Source organism: Aulonocara sp. 'chitande type north' Nkhata Bay, linkage group LG6, assembly GCF_057382095.1.
Source record: "Aulonocara sp. 'chitande type north' Nkhata Bay isolate Kocher_YH1m ecotype deep benthic linkage group LG6, A_spYH_male_GT1.1, whole genome shotgun sequence".
Taxonomy (NCBI): Eukaryota; Metazoa; Chordata; class Actinopteri; order Cichliformes; family Cichlidae; genus Aulonocara; species Aulonocara sp. 'chitande type north' Nkhata Bay.
The window spans coordinates 22720956-22737031 of record NC_141349.1 but is presented as its reverse complement, the minus strand read 5'-3'; the positions used below and the strand labels follow the sequence as shown (position 1 = coordinate 22737031).

Sequence of the window (16076 nt, the reverse complement as noted above, 5' to 3'; positions counted from 1 at the left end):
CTCATTACAGTGAAGGTATGCAGAGGAGCATCTGCTGTTTTAGCTCATCTGGCTAAAACAGCAGAAGACCGCAAAAAGGCGCAACTCATGTCTGCTAAGAACAGGAAACTGATGTTACAATTTACACAGCTCAACAAATTTTGACAATAGAAGATTGTAAAAATGATTCCTGATCTAATATGTCTCAATTTCTTATCCAACATTTAGATGGTAGGGTCAAAATTTGACACTTTGAGCCCCTTAGCACCAAACAAGTGTCTTTTAGTGCTACAGCCTACCCGAGTATTGCTGCTCATAGTGTGTTTGTCTGCCCAATGTTTAATTGAATGAGAATATAAAAATGGGAAAAGATTTTGTATAATATGTTAATTTTATTACACATATAGAATAGCAACACCTTTTAAGGTATTTCAGTCCATCTATAGTGTTTCATATGTTGTCTTTTATATTATTACTGAATCATTAAAGTACAAAGTCCACTTCATTATGATAAGCATTCTATTGTAGCTACATAAAAAAAAGAGCTTGGTGCATTACATAAATTATTGTTTATTTTTTCTCTTCTTCCTTCTCTTCTTTGGTGTCTTCATCTTTTCTTTCTTCATCTCCTCCTTCATCTGTTTTTTCCTCTTCCTGCTTTTCTTCATCTTCTTTTGTCATCTCAATCTTTTCCTCTTCTTCCTTTTCCCCTTCTTCTACTTTTTCCCCTTCTTCCTTTTTCTCTTCTTCTACCTTTTCCTCTTCCCTTTTCTCCCCACCCCCCTCTTTCTCTTCCTTTTTATCTTCTCCTTCTTCCTCATCTTCTTCTACCTCCTCTCCAGTTAAGCGCTCAAGATCTATAATACGATGTTTTAGAGTTTTGTCTGCATTTTCGTTATTTCGTAAGATCTTCTTCAGCTTGACTTGCATCAGCTCCATGGTACCATACAATTTGTTTACCTTCTCCTCCAGCTCTTTTTGCTCAGGTTTGATATTAGCTGGATCCAAGTCTATAAGACCATCTTTCATCAGGATCTGCCGACCCTTATCCTCAAGCATGCCTTTGGCATCTGGATACTCTGACAATGATTCCATCAGGTCATCCTTGGAAAGGCAGAAGAGCTCTGAGTATCCAATGCTGCGAATGTTGGCGGTCCGCCTGTTACCCGCTTTGCTACCTTTAATATTAAGAATACTAATCTCACCAAAATAGCTGCCGCTTCCGAGTACAACAAATTGTGTCACACCATCATCGGCAACGACTGCCAGTTTTCCATCTTTGATAATATACATCTCACGACCAATGTCGCCTTTCTTACAGATGTAATCTCCAGGGCTGAACACCTGTGGCCGGAGTTTGAGCACCAGCTCAATCAGCAGGCCTGCCTCACAGTCTGCAAAAATCCGAACTTTCTTTAGCGTCTCCATGTGGACTTGGATGGCTATTTCTGCTTTTAGCTTGTCTGGGAGATATCTCAGCACTTCTCTTTCATCCTGTGCCTTGCCATTATTCCACAGATAGTCAAACCACTTGATGACTCGCAACTCTAGGTCCTTACTAACCTTTCGAACCTGCAAATGAAAAGAAAACAAGAGGATTAAAATAATATTTAAAGACTAGATTATTTTACTACGTCTTTTGATCTAGACTTTTTTGATCAATGTTTATTTACCTGCATGTACTGCTTAATGTTGTCAATGCGGGACTGGAACTGGGCTTGGGCTGCATTCATGTTGGAGATCATGGTGGCAATGTTTCCCACAATGGTGGCAAAGATTAGGACTCCAACTAAAAAGTCCACAACATGGAAGAGAAATTCTGAGTCCAAAGCTGGTGGTGGGGTTTCTCCAATAGTTGTCAGAGTCAGTGTGGACCAGTACAGGCTGAAAGCATACTTCCTCATGGGCTGTCCAAACTCAGGCTCCTCAGGATCATCCAGAGCAGGGTAAACCCAGTCATCAGCACCAAATCCAATAGATTTGGAAAAAGAGAAATACCAGCAGGCATTCCAGTGGATGATAATAAGGATGTACATGATAAGGTTTGCAATACGGAAGATGTTGGGGTAATTGGTTTTAGTCTCTGTTTTGGTAAAGAACTCCATCATGCGCCCAATCCTCAGAAGCTTGTTTATGCGGATCTCTGGGTAGTCGATGCCAAGGACGAAGTAGAAGATGTCAGTGGGCAGCATGGAGAGAACATCGAGACGAAACTGAAAGCTGCTGATGTATCGATCCAAAAGCAGCTTCTTATCTTTCACTAGTAGGCCTTGTTCAAGGTAACCTGCAGTTGAAAGACAGTGTTTACCATTTACAGGGACATTGTGTTTTTAAATACTATATGGAATTGAATGTTCCCTTCTACTGCAACAATCACCTTTTAATTGCACACAGGATCACCGTTCAAACTGTAATTATTAGCAGCTTTAAGATTTGTAGTTGGTGGTGTAAATAATGCTCTAGATATCTTATAGTAAAGCAGTTTCAACAAGTCTTTTTTTTTCTGTTGATCAGAGTACAAAAATTATATCCAGAAAGGGAATTCATGTTAGAAAGGGATGTTTTCTAACATGAATTCAGCAGTACAAATTTCCATTTTGAGTCTTGCTGGATGATAGTTGATTGCTGTGCTGCAGTAGAGAGACAGAACCACATCATCACTTACATATAACATGACCAGGAGAAACGATGACATCACTGGCCACTCATTTCATCTGTGTAAGTCTAATTAGTGCTTTGAGGAAAACTATATCACATTTTGAAAATATTTCTGCAGAATGGTAAGGTTAGTCTTTCACCTGTTCTGGCCCTGAAGAACATATCAGCCAGGTAGATAAGGTCTGAGGTGTAGTCCAGAATAACCCAGTAAATTATGTAGTCATGCTGCAACTCCTCAAAGCAAGCCCTGTTTGCAAGAGAAGACAACCACCAGCAGTGAGGGTGGTTTGTAAATTAACAATGTTGAATATCTCAGGACTATGTCCTGTTGTGCTACTGTCGCACCCCATTAACCCAGTAATCTGTACTAACAGAAAAAAAGACAATACAATGTTAAAAAACACAACTTCTCACTTAAAAAAAAAAAAAAAAACTATTTCTGTGCATGAAACCAAACTGTAGCTAAAAGTAGTTTTAATGAAGTAGGATATTAAAAACAAACAACCAAATGAAATCATGTAAATATTTGACCTTTAGTGATGGAAGAATGACTGATTTATCAAGGTCACCTGGCTATGATCATGGTCCAATTATACATCACTGGTAGCGTAATGATAAACAGCCAGTTGTAATACAAATTTCCAGCAGGATTAATGACAAATATTTCTGCTGGCCTGTGGAGGAAAGAATGAAAGTGTAAAATAAATACTCAAAATCATACAACACATAAATTTATTTTGAAGTTTCTGTAAATTATGTACTTACTTATCTTTGTCCTTGCTCTTGTCTTTCTCTTTTTCTTTTTCTTTTTCTTTTTCTTTCTCCTTTTCTTTTTCTTTCTCCTTTTCTTTTTCTTTTTCTTTTTCTTTTTCTTCCTCCTCCTTCTTCTCCTTCTCCTTTTTTCTGTAATGTGCAATAATAAATTAGAGAATACTGAGCACCGGTTATCCTTAATAACATAGTAACATTTCCTAAAAGGTGAGGAGATAAAAATCAATACTCTTTCTTTTCCTTCTTTTCCTTCTTCTCCTTTTTCCTTTTTTTCTTTTTCTCTCTGAAAAAAACGATTAATGCAACATGTTTAACGTGATTACAGGAATCTAAGCCTTTACTTTTTTCATGACTCCAAATTGTACTTACTCTTCATTGTTGTTGTTATTGTTCGTGTTGCCTATATGAAGAGGCGTTGATTGAGGTGAACTTCTGAAACAAACACAGCACATTTTATTAACTGACAAATCTTTGCTTTTTTGTCATTATTATTCTTTGTGTATTTATATTTAAGTTTTGCTCACATGTCATCGTCACTGTCACTGGTAAAGTGAGGTGGAACATAAGGTGGCGAGGTGAGCAAGGCCTGGGTGGTAGTGGCCATTGCAGCAGAACTGTAGTATACTCTGCAGCAATAAAATATTTTTCAGGATGACAACTTCATTTAAGTAGTGTTGGGTTCTAAATTGGTTTACACATATTTTAAACTGAAACAGGACGTATTTTGGCAGTTGTTTGATCACCTAGCTTTAAAAGAAAAAAAACTGAAAAATATATCTGCTTTTTGATTTACCATAGGAACTTTTTGATTTGATTTGATGTTTTCTTTTTACAAACAAGAGCAACCCATGGAAGCAGAAATGTGTTGTGCTGTCAAAACTTGTTTACTGAGACAACAAATAAACATATAAATGATTAATGCCTGAATAAATAAATAACTAAATAAATACAATTCTTACATATGTAAAAAAAAATATATTTATAAATATATAAAGTTTAATTCAGTTTTATTTATATAGCACCAAATCACAACAACAACAACAGTTGCCTCGAGGTCTAAATACATAAATAAATACACACACACACACACACACACACACACATATATATATATATATATATATATATATATATATATATATATATATATATATATATATATATATATGAATAAATCAATCCATTAAAAAAAAAGATTTTACTGTCTTCATCTGCATCATGTGTCACTTATATCCAATGTTACTATTGCATTTGTAGTGTCAGTCTCAGCTGGTAAGCACATTGTTTTACAGGTCTAAATGAATTATTTAGCCATACACATAGATGATGCTACAAAAAGAACTTACAGTATCGTGTGACTAAACTTACCTTTTCCGATCCTTAATGTAATTTAAAGTCCATTTCCCTTTAGTTGTGTACTTTCCTGGAACTTAGACACTCACGGTATCCACAGATTTATTGTATCATCAATCACTGAATGCTATTTAATAATGTATAACAACATGTAACTAGGCAACTAACACCTGTAGGTACTGAGTCCATCTAACTGTGTCATAGAGTCTCAGTGACCCTGATGAGGATTTGGGGATTAGACTTGTCTGAGGAGAGTGGTGGCAAACTCAATCATCCTCCCTGCTTGTCCACTCCAGCGGGAGATGAGATACATTTAAGTGAAGTTTCGACAAGCCTCAGTTAACCTCCTACTCAGGATCCACAACACTGAAAACCATTATGTGTTGACATTGTTTTTAAAATTCAGCAACAAGCTATAATTTTCCTGATCATTTGCGGAACAGAGGATTTAGTCTGCTTGCACACACACACGCTTACACGCACTCTAACACACACACACACACTACTCCTGCTCAGTCAGCACTCTCCTCCATATCCTCCTTTAATCCTATTAGATCATGTCCAGTAAAACAGATTCCAGATCAGGCATAAAAGAACAATAATGTCTCGTGTGAAATCAAAGCAGAACCTCTATCGGTGAAAAACGTGTACAGGAGTATATGTAGAAATCCTGTGGTTCAGTGGCTCTCCCTGTTGGCTGATGTGGTGTTTGCAGTTTTATGACAGCAAATTTCACAGTTTGCATTTGAGCTGAAGCATCTTTGCAGGAGTTTAATGTCCTTTAATTTGTTTTGGTTTAGTGTTGAAATAAGTATAAATGGAGATGACAGTGTGTGATTTTGATGTGTTTATGTCACTGATGAAACTCAGGAGAACATTGACTAGAAGGAAACACTGTTGAGGTAACAGTGGCACACAACAAGATAAAGATCGTGTACACAAAATACTGATATGTTATTTTTTGGCACTTTAATGGTTTAATACTGTGGACAGTACAGCAAAACAATAAAACATAAGATAATCCTCAACCATTTATACAATGTGTTGATGACTAAGAATAAACTTTCAATTACAGAACTACAGAAAAAGAGAGAAACCACAAACAAAAAAACCCTTTTTAGATTAGGTCTGAAAACACATTTTGGTTATTCTCTTTACAAAGTGTTCAATTTTTTCCCAAATAATTTTTTTTGTCTCTTTTAACTACATCACCTGTATCTGTTTTCAGCTTTTGTTCTATTTGCTAACAGAGGAGTATTGTTGCTGGTGATGAGAGGCAGATTACAGTGCAGTGGGATCTGCTGGCCCTCCTGTCATGTTAGCCTCACCGACATCAGTGGCACGGGCGTCAACCTCAGCTGGGACATCAGCAGCAGCAAGTATATCGGCGGTGGCAGGGGCAGCTGGATCAACGGCCACCTCAGGGGCTGCTGGGGCACTGTCAACAGGAACTACATCAACAGGAGGTACATCCACAGCAGCAGCATCATCAACTGGAGCAACATCTATGGGGACGTCAACTACAGCTGGCTCTACCGCTGCAGGGTTTGCTGAAGGCTCTGCTTCCACCTCCTCGGCCTCCTCTACCTCATCAGAGTTCAGCAGGGCACGTCCTGCAGCTTTGGTGGCAGGGTTACCATCCTGTGCCAAAGAAATGGGAAAAAATCATGTCATATATATGTTGACAAAAAATGATGAATTTTTGAAGTTAGCTGCTTCATGTTCAGGGTTTATGCTTGTGACGCTGTCATATTTAAAGTTATTGTTTGAACTAATGCTCCAGCAAAATGTGTAACAGTCTATGTTTCTTTGCCTTGTTACACCCGTCAGAGTGTCGTCTGTCCTGAATGTGTCCTTTTCTTGTTCTAGCTCTGTTTTAACAGTGTTTGCACATAGCGTCTACCGCCGTTGTCAATTTAGCCTAAATTTATTTATTCAGGTCTCTGAGGAAAATTGAGAAAAGCCTCAATTTATTCTACAATGGAATGTGTTTGTTCTACATGCATTACAAGTTTTTCCCAGTTTGTTTTTAGCTCTACACTTAGGCTATTCTTAAACCAATCCATTGTGGACAGAGAAGTTGTTGTGAATAAACAAGATACGAGAAAATATTAGTAAATATTTCTCTAAACAGGGAAGAAAATGTACACATGAATTTCTCAATAACAATCAATATACAGTTCAGCATGAAACTATGATGCCTGAGCACCTCTGTCTCCTCCTCTGAAGCATCTCCAACAGGGACGGGAGCTGGAGGAGGGACATCAGCAGGTTGGGCTGGTGCTGCATCCACCTATATTAAATGTATATAGCCTATATTATTATTTGTAATAATAATATATATAACAGGAAATAAATGTGTATATGCAATGTCACAGTGCTGTGTGTATGCTCACAGTGGCCCCAGCTGAGACAGCCTAAAAGAACATAATTTTATGTCAGATTGCAAATAAGTAACACACAAACTTCAGCAATCATGCCAAATATGCTTATTTTTAGTTTTCACAAAAATCCACCACTAAGCTCCTGTAAGAGGCTAACAAGAGTAAACTTACGGGAGAATTAGCAGAGGGAATGAAGGGATTTTGGACTATTCCCTGGAAAGAAACAACAATAATAGGAATTAAAACAGATTTATAATCATAAATGAGCATTCATGGAAGGTCTATCTGAAGTTCTTTTTTACTTCAAACATCAATGAACCCCCATTACCTGCTGCTGGTACAGCCTGTACATCTCCATCCACCTCAGGGCCTCATTAGCATGTGCTGCAATCTGCAAATAAATACCAGGCATCTTCAGACATGCGGTGCAATTAAGCCAATTATACCCTGTCTGTCAGACAACGATCATAGTGCCCAACTGATGGCATGACAAAAACATAGCATTACATGTCATAGCAGACGGATCCAACACTCAAAACAGAAAAGTTGAAAAGGCCATCTTACCTCACTGCTTTCGCTTGCTGGAAACTGCAATTTCAGAAATAGAAGTGAGCAAACAACAGTTAGATGTGGATAACTGTGTTTTAAAATGGTATCAGATGGCAGATTTAATAATACACAATATTAGACTTACAGGGGCAGCGAGAGTAGAGACCAAGAGGCACATGAAGAGAACAAGCTGCTTCATTTTGACAGGTTCAGTAGAAAAATCTGTATAATATAACATACAACCCAGACTTTTATCTCAATTTTTCTTAATTTTCTTTGGTGAATAGGGGGGGCACTTTAAGAAAATCAAGAGAGAAATAGTTTAAAAAAAATTAGATTAAAAATATTTGTGAAAACAACAAGGTTGCCCCAAAAAATGAGAAATAGTTTCTGTTTGTAAAGTCACCTTACCTTGTTGTCCTGGAGAGAAACTGTGAAAAAGTACCTCAGTAGAAAGAAGTCTACTTCTTGTCCCTCATGGATGCAATTTATATACTGCTATATCACGTAGCAGCCAGTCCCATCCAGTAGAACAGGCACACCTATGTGTTTGAAGAATTATCCTTACATGTCAAAGGTAAAAAAAAAGAGGTATCTAGGGTTGAGGCCCCTGTTGTTGTTAATTACATGCTATACAAATATGCTTAGCACATATGCCCACCTTTACTGCCCTAAAACCAAACTTTGAAAAAAAACAAAAAAAAAAACAGAGAGAGACGCCATGAAGCAGACATAAGCATGTAATGATATGACAGAGAGTCCCTACTTAGTTTGACTTGAAAACAGTGAAAAGGAAACTTAAATTAACTTAAATATCTGCAATATCTTATTACTAAAAATAATGTAAGTACTGGTGATAGCTACAGAAACATGAAATACAGTGTTGATCCTCCTCGCTTGAACAGAGGTTATAAGAACATCTATTCAAGTATTGCACTTTTTCAGCTCTTTCTTTTAGCTTAGCATTTTAAAGGGTGGGGTATTTTAAAAAAAAGTTTTTTTGACTGACTACAGACATTATGTTTCATTATGCATACAGGAGATAATGTGTAGAAATGTATGTAAAGGCTGGTTAGCCTTTACATACATTTTTGTATGTATGTAAAGGCTGGTTAGCCTTTACATACATTTTTCTCATAATCTGTTTTAGTCTAAGAAAGAATTCTGACCCCATGTAAAATACCCTCTGCAATGGGGTATTTTACACTGTATGTATTACAACAATTGTGTGACTTAAGTTAAACAACTACATATTGTTTCTCAATTGAACACCACATTTCACACAAGTATTCCAAAGATTATTTTCATCTACTGAAACTTACAGTGGGTGTAAGTGCCAGTGGGAAGCACCACTTCTATAGTGTCTGAGTTTTAACTAAATGTGTTTCTTTAACTGGCGTGGCTGTTCATCACAGTGATTTTGAACATTATAGCTCACTTATGTTTATTTTTTCAGGTTCCAGATCAGATAATGAAGGAGTTGGTCTGTAATTTGCTGAACTCTATACTATTCTGACCTCAAATCCGCTGAGTAAATCAACTTTGTCAAAAGATAACAATCTCTCCATTAGTCATTTAAAAGTTAACAGTTGTGCCATGTAGTTAGATTATTCCTGTTTTCTCCTTTGAAGAAAAACTGCAGTTATAAAAATGTGGTTACAATGTGATCATCTGTTTCAACAGGAATATAGAACTTTTAACTCTCAAACTATGCTTTGTTTCAGAAGGCTACATTGTTGCTTTGACAAACAAATGCTTTAATGCTTTTTTGTTTCTTAGAACAACATCAAAAGCAACAGAACGAAATAAAGCTTTTTTTTTATTTTTAGGTTTTTACTTACTTTTAGTAAAAATCTAAAAGCGTGACTTGCATCAAAGCTCTACAAAGCCTCTACATAGCAGTGAACCTCATAACTGGGTGTGGCTCACTTAAGGTAAACCGTCATAAAGAACCTCGTTCAGTTCACTGGAGTAAAGTGTTCTAAACATTTTTCAAGGACTAGCATGAAGCAGATCCTCTTCCAGCTTCATAAAAGTCTATAGAAATGCAACCCTTCAGCTCCCTTCAGTGAGCATTTTCCTGACAAGTGATTCAACCCTAGTTTCAAGTCTTAAGGTATACAAGCAGCAATGGTTGCTTTGCTTTGCCACTGCAACCTCATCTCACAGTCACTTGAATTTATAGTTAAGCCCTTGAAGCTGCTGCAGTATTCTCCTGAACGATAGTTGTCACCACTCAGACAATATCTTAAACATAAGTGCTGATAAAGGAGGAGAACTTAAAAAGGAAGCCAAGACTGTGCCTGTTGCAAAGTTTTTTCCACAAAATCGACAAAACAAGTTTTCAAAGTGTTCCAACATTTACGTCTGTATATCTGTGTGTCTTCTGAGTTTCTGTACACGATTGTACACTTGAGTTTTTAACCTATCTGTGGCAGCTCCAGCACAATGTGCCAGGTTACAAAAATCAAAAGTGCACGTCCGGCCACAAAGATTGTGTCGTGCAATACATTTTGTGATGTTAAAATGGGTATGCAACACCTGTGACACAAGAAACATGGCGATCATAATGGGGCCATTAGATTCCGGTCACATTGGCCTAGAGACCAGTTGGTGACCCCCTGGCAACTACTAGTGTCCAGGGAAAAATGTGTATTCCCTAATTAGTTGGTCATCTGTTTATGCCTTTAGTTTCAGTACTTGGGGGGCCATCTGGGGGGGCATCACTGCAGCTTCCCAGTCTCATTATCAAACAACAAAGACACAGGCATTCTCACATTCCCTCACTCATACACTCTCTCTCTCTCTCTCTCTCTCTCTCTCTCTCTCTCTCTCTCTCTCTCTCACACACACGCGCGCACACACATACACACACACACACACACTCACACTATAGGAAGATTGGTGATTCATGTATCTGTATATTTTTTGAGTGTTTCAGGTGCTGTATGTTTTTGTTTTGTTTTTTGTGTATTACAGGTACCAAAGCTGGCAATACATACAATGCAATACAATACTAGAGATTCTATGTAGCTGTTCTTGTTAAAGCAAAATGTGCTTGGTACCATCATGCATTCAGATTCTAATTGCAAAGCCAGCATAAAGAACAGCATTAAAAAAAACCTGTATTTTCAGAGGTCCAGTTGCAGGACAACAACAACAACAAACACGATGATCCTATAGAATATGGTGTATTGTTGTAGATTAAACTATGCACCAGTATATAAAGAATTTTAAAATGAGCTAAACCTCAAACATCTGCAGTGGTAAAACCCAACATGAACATTAAACTATCAGTAATGTGAATCCACATCATATATAACTGTAAAACACTAAAAAGGGGACTTTTTGGCTTGAATTACAGTTCCAGGAAAGAATCTTTTGAAGAAGAGACGGTAATAGCGTGAGAGGCCAATGTCTGCATTTCTGATGTGCCTCTGAAGAGGTAAGTGTTCAGTCATGTTGGGACAAGCTTTTGTCCCCAGGTGAGCCAAGATCAGGGAGATCGTTCTCTCTCCTGTAATGTTTTTTATTTTCTTATGACAATTACGTTTCACAGTGGGGAGATTTTGCCACCAACAGTGAAAATCCATGTCTTCTGTGTGATAAACTATAGTAGTGTCTTACATCACTTAGATGGTGTTTATAATGTATGTGCTATGTTGCAGAACTAAACAAGGATTTTTATACAAGCTGTGATCAAAACCTCTGGGAATTCCAAGTCTGCCAGAGATCAGACAAGTCTGCCAGAGATCAGTAATATCTTCCCCACTCGCTGTCTGAGGAGGGTGCACAGTATCCTGCGGGACCAACATCACCCTGCGCGCCACCTTTTCCATCTGCTGCCCTCAGGGAGAAGGTACAGGTCTATACAGGCCAGAACATCCAGACTGGCCAACAGCCTGTATCCACAGGCTGTGAGGCTCCTGAACTCTCTGCCCCCCTCTCACGGACAATAACCATATCCAACTTCTTAATAGCAATGAACTGGTCTGCATTGGTGCATCATATCTTTATTCTCTTCCCCCTCCTGCCCCCCCCCCCCCCTCTTTCTTAAATAGATAACTATCATATCTGATATCATATCTCACAGTACAATAATATTGAATGGGTTGCATTGTTGTATTTTGTCATGTTTCTCAGGTCTTTGTCTGAATTTCTACGAACATTATTGCTAAGGATTGTCTTATTGCATTGGAGTCACACTGGGTTAAATATGTACACTTGGGTTTTAAGGGGTATTTATTATTTTCTTTTTTTTTTGGGTTGTATGGAAGCCCCAAACGCAATTTCATTGTTCTTGACAATGACAATAAATAAATAAATACTAAATACTAAATTGTGTTATAAAAGATCAAAATTCTGACTTTTAACCATGGCTGATCTCCTATTCGATAATCTTCACAGGCATGTGCAGAATTACTCTGGTGTAGGTGTTATACTTAAATTGCTCTTTGAACGCCGTGCTCTGCAGTTTAATTATGGAACTTAAAGGTAAGCAAAGAGCAAACATTATTTTCTGTTTCAAAGGGACCCGTGTGAAGATTCAAGTTTTCAGTCAAAGTGACCACAGTTTCCAAGCTCAAAGCCATTGCCAGAGGTGAGAAGCAAGACTGGGAGGCACATGCTGTTTTCTCAGCATTCATGCGGTTCTACACATTTTTGCCTACACTTATGTCCACAAGTACAAGAAAATGTGACTGAAGATCTAAAAATTATACCACCGATGCTGAAATCAGGTAAGGTTCTACATTTTTGTCGGTTAATTTTGAACAAATTTTAATTTTTTTAAATTTATTTTTATATAAATTATACATATATAAGATTGCATATTTATATTTTTTTATAAACATAACTTAATTCATTAGAAAATATTATTTTTAGGCTGATAATGCTAGAGTATTTTCTGGTAAAATAGCTCATGTGATGCCAAGTAATATTAAGTCTTAAACATACCAAACATACCAAACTCAGCAAACTGAAATCAAGCAATAGTATTTATAGATGAATTTGGTTTATTCCATTCAGGAATACATCTAAACTCTAAAATAGACATATTTTTATGTCTTTAATCATTTATAATCATGCTTTTCTTATGACTTGTTGCATTTTTCTTCATTATTCATACATTCTGAGATTAGTTTTCAACACAAATTTCAATGTAAGAGTTCAGTTCAAATAATCAATTTCAAGTTTATTGTGTATGTTAGAAGTTTCTAGCAACACAGTTATAGAAATAGAGTTGCTGCTGATACCCAAACCTTTGGTATTTATTTAAGTGTACTGAAGAGATATGACTGTAAGTAAAAAAAAAAAATTCCAAGGTTTATAGAAGTCTTTGGGAAAGGAACCAAGTTTTGCTGTGTGGAGGCTGTTGTATGTGACAAGTGAGATATTTATTTTCTCACCTGACAGAAGACCTGAGGCACTAACCAGGGCAAGGTCTTTATAGAGCAAGGTATGAAATGTACTTTTGAATGGCACCACAGTTAAAGTCAAACTGATACTTGATAATCCACCTAGCTTTGTAATAGTGTAATGTTAAATCACAAGTTAAATCCTAAAGGAAAAATAACATTATTTTTACTACATGTATATTTTAATAAAAAACAAAACAAAGCAGATCTACAAGTGTTTAAATAATGAGTAAAAGTATCAAAATTTGCTTCAAAAAGTAGACTTTATTTATTCAAAGAAAATGACATTTAAGGAAAAGTTAGAATGAAGTAATTAAAGTATGATGAAAATTCAGCATCACATTGCATCTGCAGTTCTAGAACAGGTTATTGTTAATGTGGGGAAATGACAAGGGGAATAAAAGAGTGCTTCAGGACTATGTCTTATTTTATGCAGATTATCCTATTACTCTTTAGTTTAATAATGTTGTGATTTCTTAATAAAGAAGTGTTATTTATAACATTTGTGGGTGGGGTTTTAACTCATGTTAGCACTTTCGGAAACAACATCACTGACAATTTCTTCCAATGCTGATTTCTGAATGTTCACATGTTTACACCTTTGCTGGCATCTGTAAAGACAAATGAGCAGTTTCATATCAGCATTGTTAAAATCATACACATTTCAAATAGTGTTCCCTTGTTTTTAAAGATGCTTTATAAGGACCAATCTGTTGATTGGTTACCTGGCTTGTCTGTATGGGCTGATCCTGCAGGTGCAATTTTGGGGGGTCCTGGGATGGAAGAGCATTAGCGTCAAATTGCGGAATCTGGAAAAAAAGAAAAGAAAAAAAAAACACCTACTTTACCAAAACATGGAGATACACAGTCAATACAATTAGCTTCTTCAAAACATAACGAGATTATATTATTTGCTACTGTATTTTCTCACGTTCATATTTTGCTGGGGAATGTTTTGTGGTGGATAGTCAAATGGGAGAACCTGTGGGGAAACAAATATAATGGTAAATAAACAAACATGTTTTTAAACATAAACAACAAAAATACGTTGGGGGTAAATAGAATAACTAAAATCTTACTTCTGGCACTATGGGGCCTTTTGTCATTGGGGGGATGTTTGGGATTATCTGTAATAAAATTATATATTGTATTTAGTCCCATGATATATAGAAATATACAAACATAAATTCATATTTTCAAATTTTAAATTAATATCTAAGAGTTCAAAATTCTTACCCTTTGCTGAGCAAAGTCATATGCATAGAACTGGAATTGTAAAAACACAAGACACAAAAAAGTTCAAGAAAGCAGTTAAAACACTTCTATGAGCAGAAAGGTTTCCTGGGCCAAAAGTTTCCATAATCTGCAACAGGAAAGAGAAATGACTTACTACTTCAACACTCTGTCTGCCAGGTAGCTGAGGAATGGAGTACTTGATGAGACCAAAAGATGAAAAGGGCTGCAGAGAGAAAGAAGGCAAAAGTAAAATCAGGATCAACGAAAAGAAGTTAGGTGATTTCTATTTTATTTTATTTTTTTGTAGGTGGAAAAACTTCTCTCAAACTGATGTATGCATACCTGTGCTGGGTTTGAAACACCTGCACCTCCTGGAAATCTGTGGGGATAAATCTTGGAGAAAAAAAACATAAATGTTGTACTGTAATCATGATTCATAGCCACTGTTAGAGCCAAATGTAATAAATAATGGTGCTGATCTGAAAACGTGTATAAACCTGAGTAATAATAAGAGTCTGACATACCAGTTCCACACTGTAACCACCAGGTAGTCCAGTGTGTGGAAAACCAGCCGTAAAGGGATTGTTCATCTGAATGCATGCAAATTTTGAAGACTTCAGTATACAGCAATATTTTGTGTAGGTGTTTGCAGTATTTTGAACCTGTATATAGAATATACACAGAAGATATAGAGAAGATAAACAGTATGCAGTATGCATAATTACCTGTAAAGTTGGCATCTGTTGCCTGGATCCAGTGTAATGAGGCAAGTACTGAAACTAAAGGCATAAACAGAAGTTAAACTTTAAGTATTGGACAGGTTTCAGCTCCATGAAATAAATGATTGGCTTTTACTTAACACTCACTGGTGCAGCACAGGCTGTGCTAGCCAAACAGAGGCACAAGAGAGCCAGCTTCATGTTTATCCTACAGACATAAAATAAATCATTCCAAGTTGTGAAACTTCCACCACAGTCACACTGGATGGTTGCTTCCTTCTGGAAAGGCATGTAGGAGCTAATGTTAAAATTTTGCTCAACTCACCGTCTGAAATTTTAAAAATCACCAGAAAAGGAGAAAATGATGAATGCTGATGTTGGAGATGATGCCAGCAGGTTGGACTGTGACTTCTGCAGAGTTACTTGGATATTTATACACTGCTTTCTCACCAAAGAGCCAGTCACAGGAGATAGGAGTGGTGTTGCCCAATGACTAGGTAGAGTTTAGGTGTCTAGTCTTCAGCTTTACTAAATGACCAGTGGTCATATCCACTTTCTGTGTAATAGCAGAGTCGTCTGTTTGATTATACCGTCTAGAGCAGAGCACACCTTCACTTTGCTTACTCCTCATTCTGCCATTAGTCTCACTACAATTGCATAAGGTGGCACAAATATCTGAAACTAAAAATTTATGTTAATACAGCATAGATAAATATAATACTATATCCTTTTTTGTTTGTTTGTTTGCTGGTTTTACTCTAAAAATAAATTTGTACTGAAGCAGCACATAATAGTGAAATCAGAGAACAGCCTTTATTATTTATAATAAATATAATTGCCTGCTGTAGCTATTTGTGGATAGTCAAAAAAGCAAGTCAGTAATAATCTGCAAAATGCTGCATATAATTCATGGACTGAGTATCAGATATTTATTATTTGAAATATATCTTAAGCAAAGAACCAGAAACAATAGATGAATGAGCTGTTTCATTTATTATGAAGCACAGAAA

At 36.7% G+C, this 16076-nt stretch overlaps 3 protein-coding genes across 4 annotated transcripts; all 3 read right to left on the bottom strand.

The window, feature by feature from the left end:
• Positions 1-351: 351 nt before the first annotated feature.
• Positions 352-4993, bottom strand: cnga1a (cyclic nucleotide gated channel subunit alpha 1a). Of its 2 annotated transcripts, none has more exons than XM_086295687.1 (9): positions 4777-4993; positions 3933-4034; positions 3778-3837; positions 3638-3691; positions 3403-3540; positions 3207-3311; positions 2778-2884; positions 1653-2263; positions 352-1551 (listed from the first exon to the last, which is right to left on the bottom strand). In XM_086295687.1, the coding sequence occupies exons 2-9, from the start codon at positions 4010-4012 to the stop codon at positions 550-552; spliced, it is 2157 nt and encodes a 718-aa protein (XP_086151813.1). In that variant the 5' UTR covers positions 4013-4034; positions 4777-4993; the 3' UTR covers positions 352-549. The 2 variants fall into 2 exon arrangements, with proteins under 2 accessions (XP_086151813.1, XP_086151812.1); XM_086295686.1 differs by having other exon boundaries at positions 3778-3840; positions 4777-4992.
• Positions 4994-5730: 737 nt separating this feature from the next.
• On the bottom strand, positions 5731-8139 carry enam (enamelin). Its single transcript, XM_086297593.1, has 8 exons — positions 8106-8139; positions 7840-7916; positions 7710-7733; positions 7474-7536; positions 7317-7358; positions 7158-7178; positions 6971-7054; positions 5731-6402 (listed from the first exon to the last, which is right to left on the bottom strand). The coding sequence occupies exons 2-8, from the start codon at positions 7891-7893 to the stop codon at positions 6043-6045; spliced, it is 648 nt and encodes a 215-aa protein (XP_086153719.1). The 5' UTR covers positions 7894-7916; positions 8106-8139; the 3' UTR covers positions 5731-6042.
• Positions 8140-13361: 5222 nt separating this feature from the next.
• On the bottom strand, positions 13362-15467 carry scpp5 (secretory calcium-binding phosphoprotein 5). Its single transcript, XM_086297592.1, has 11 exons — positions 15392-15467; positions 15214-15274; positions 15073-15126; positions 14872-14937; positions 14690-14740; positions 14502-14570; positions 14348-14377; positions 14191-14238; positions 14043-14093; positions 13837-13920; positions 13362-13722 (listed from the first exon to the last, which is right to left on the bottom strand). Exons 2-11 carry the CDS (start codon positions 15265-15267, stop codon positions 13705-13707), a joined length of 525 nt encoding a protein of 174 aa, XP_086153718.1. The 5' UTR covers positions 15268-15274; positions 15392-15467; the 3' UTR covers positions 13362-13704.
• Between the last annotated feature and the right edge of the window lie 609 nt (positions 15468-16076).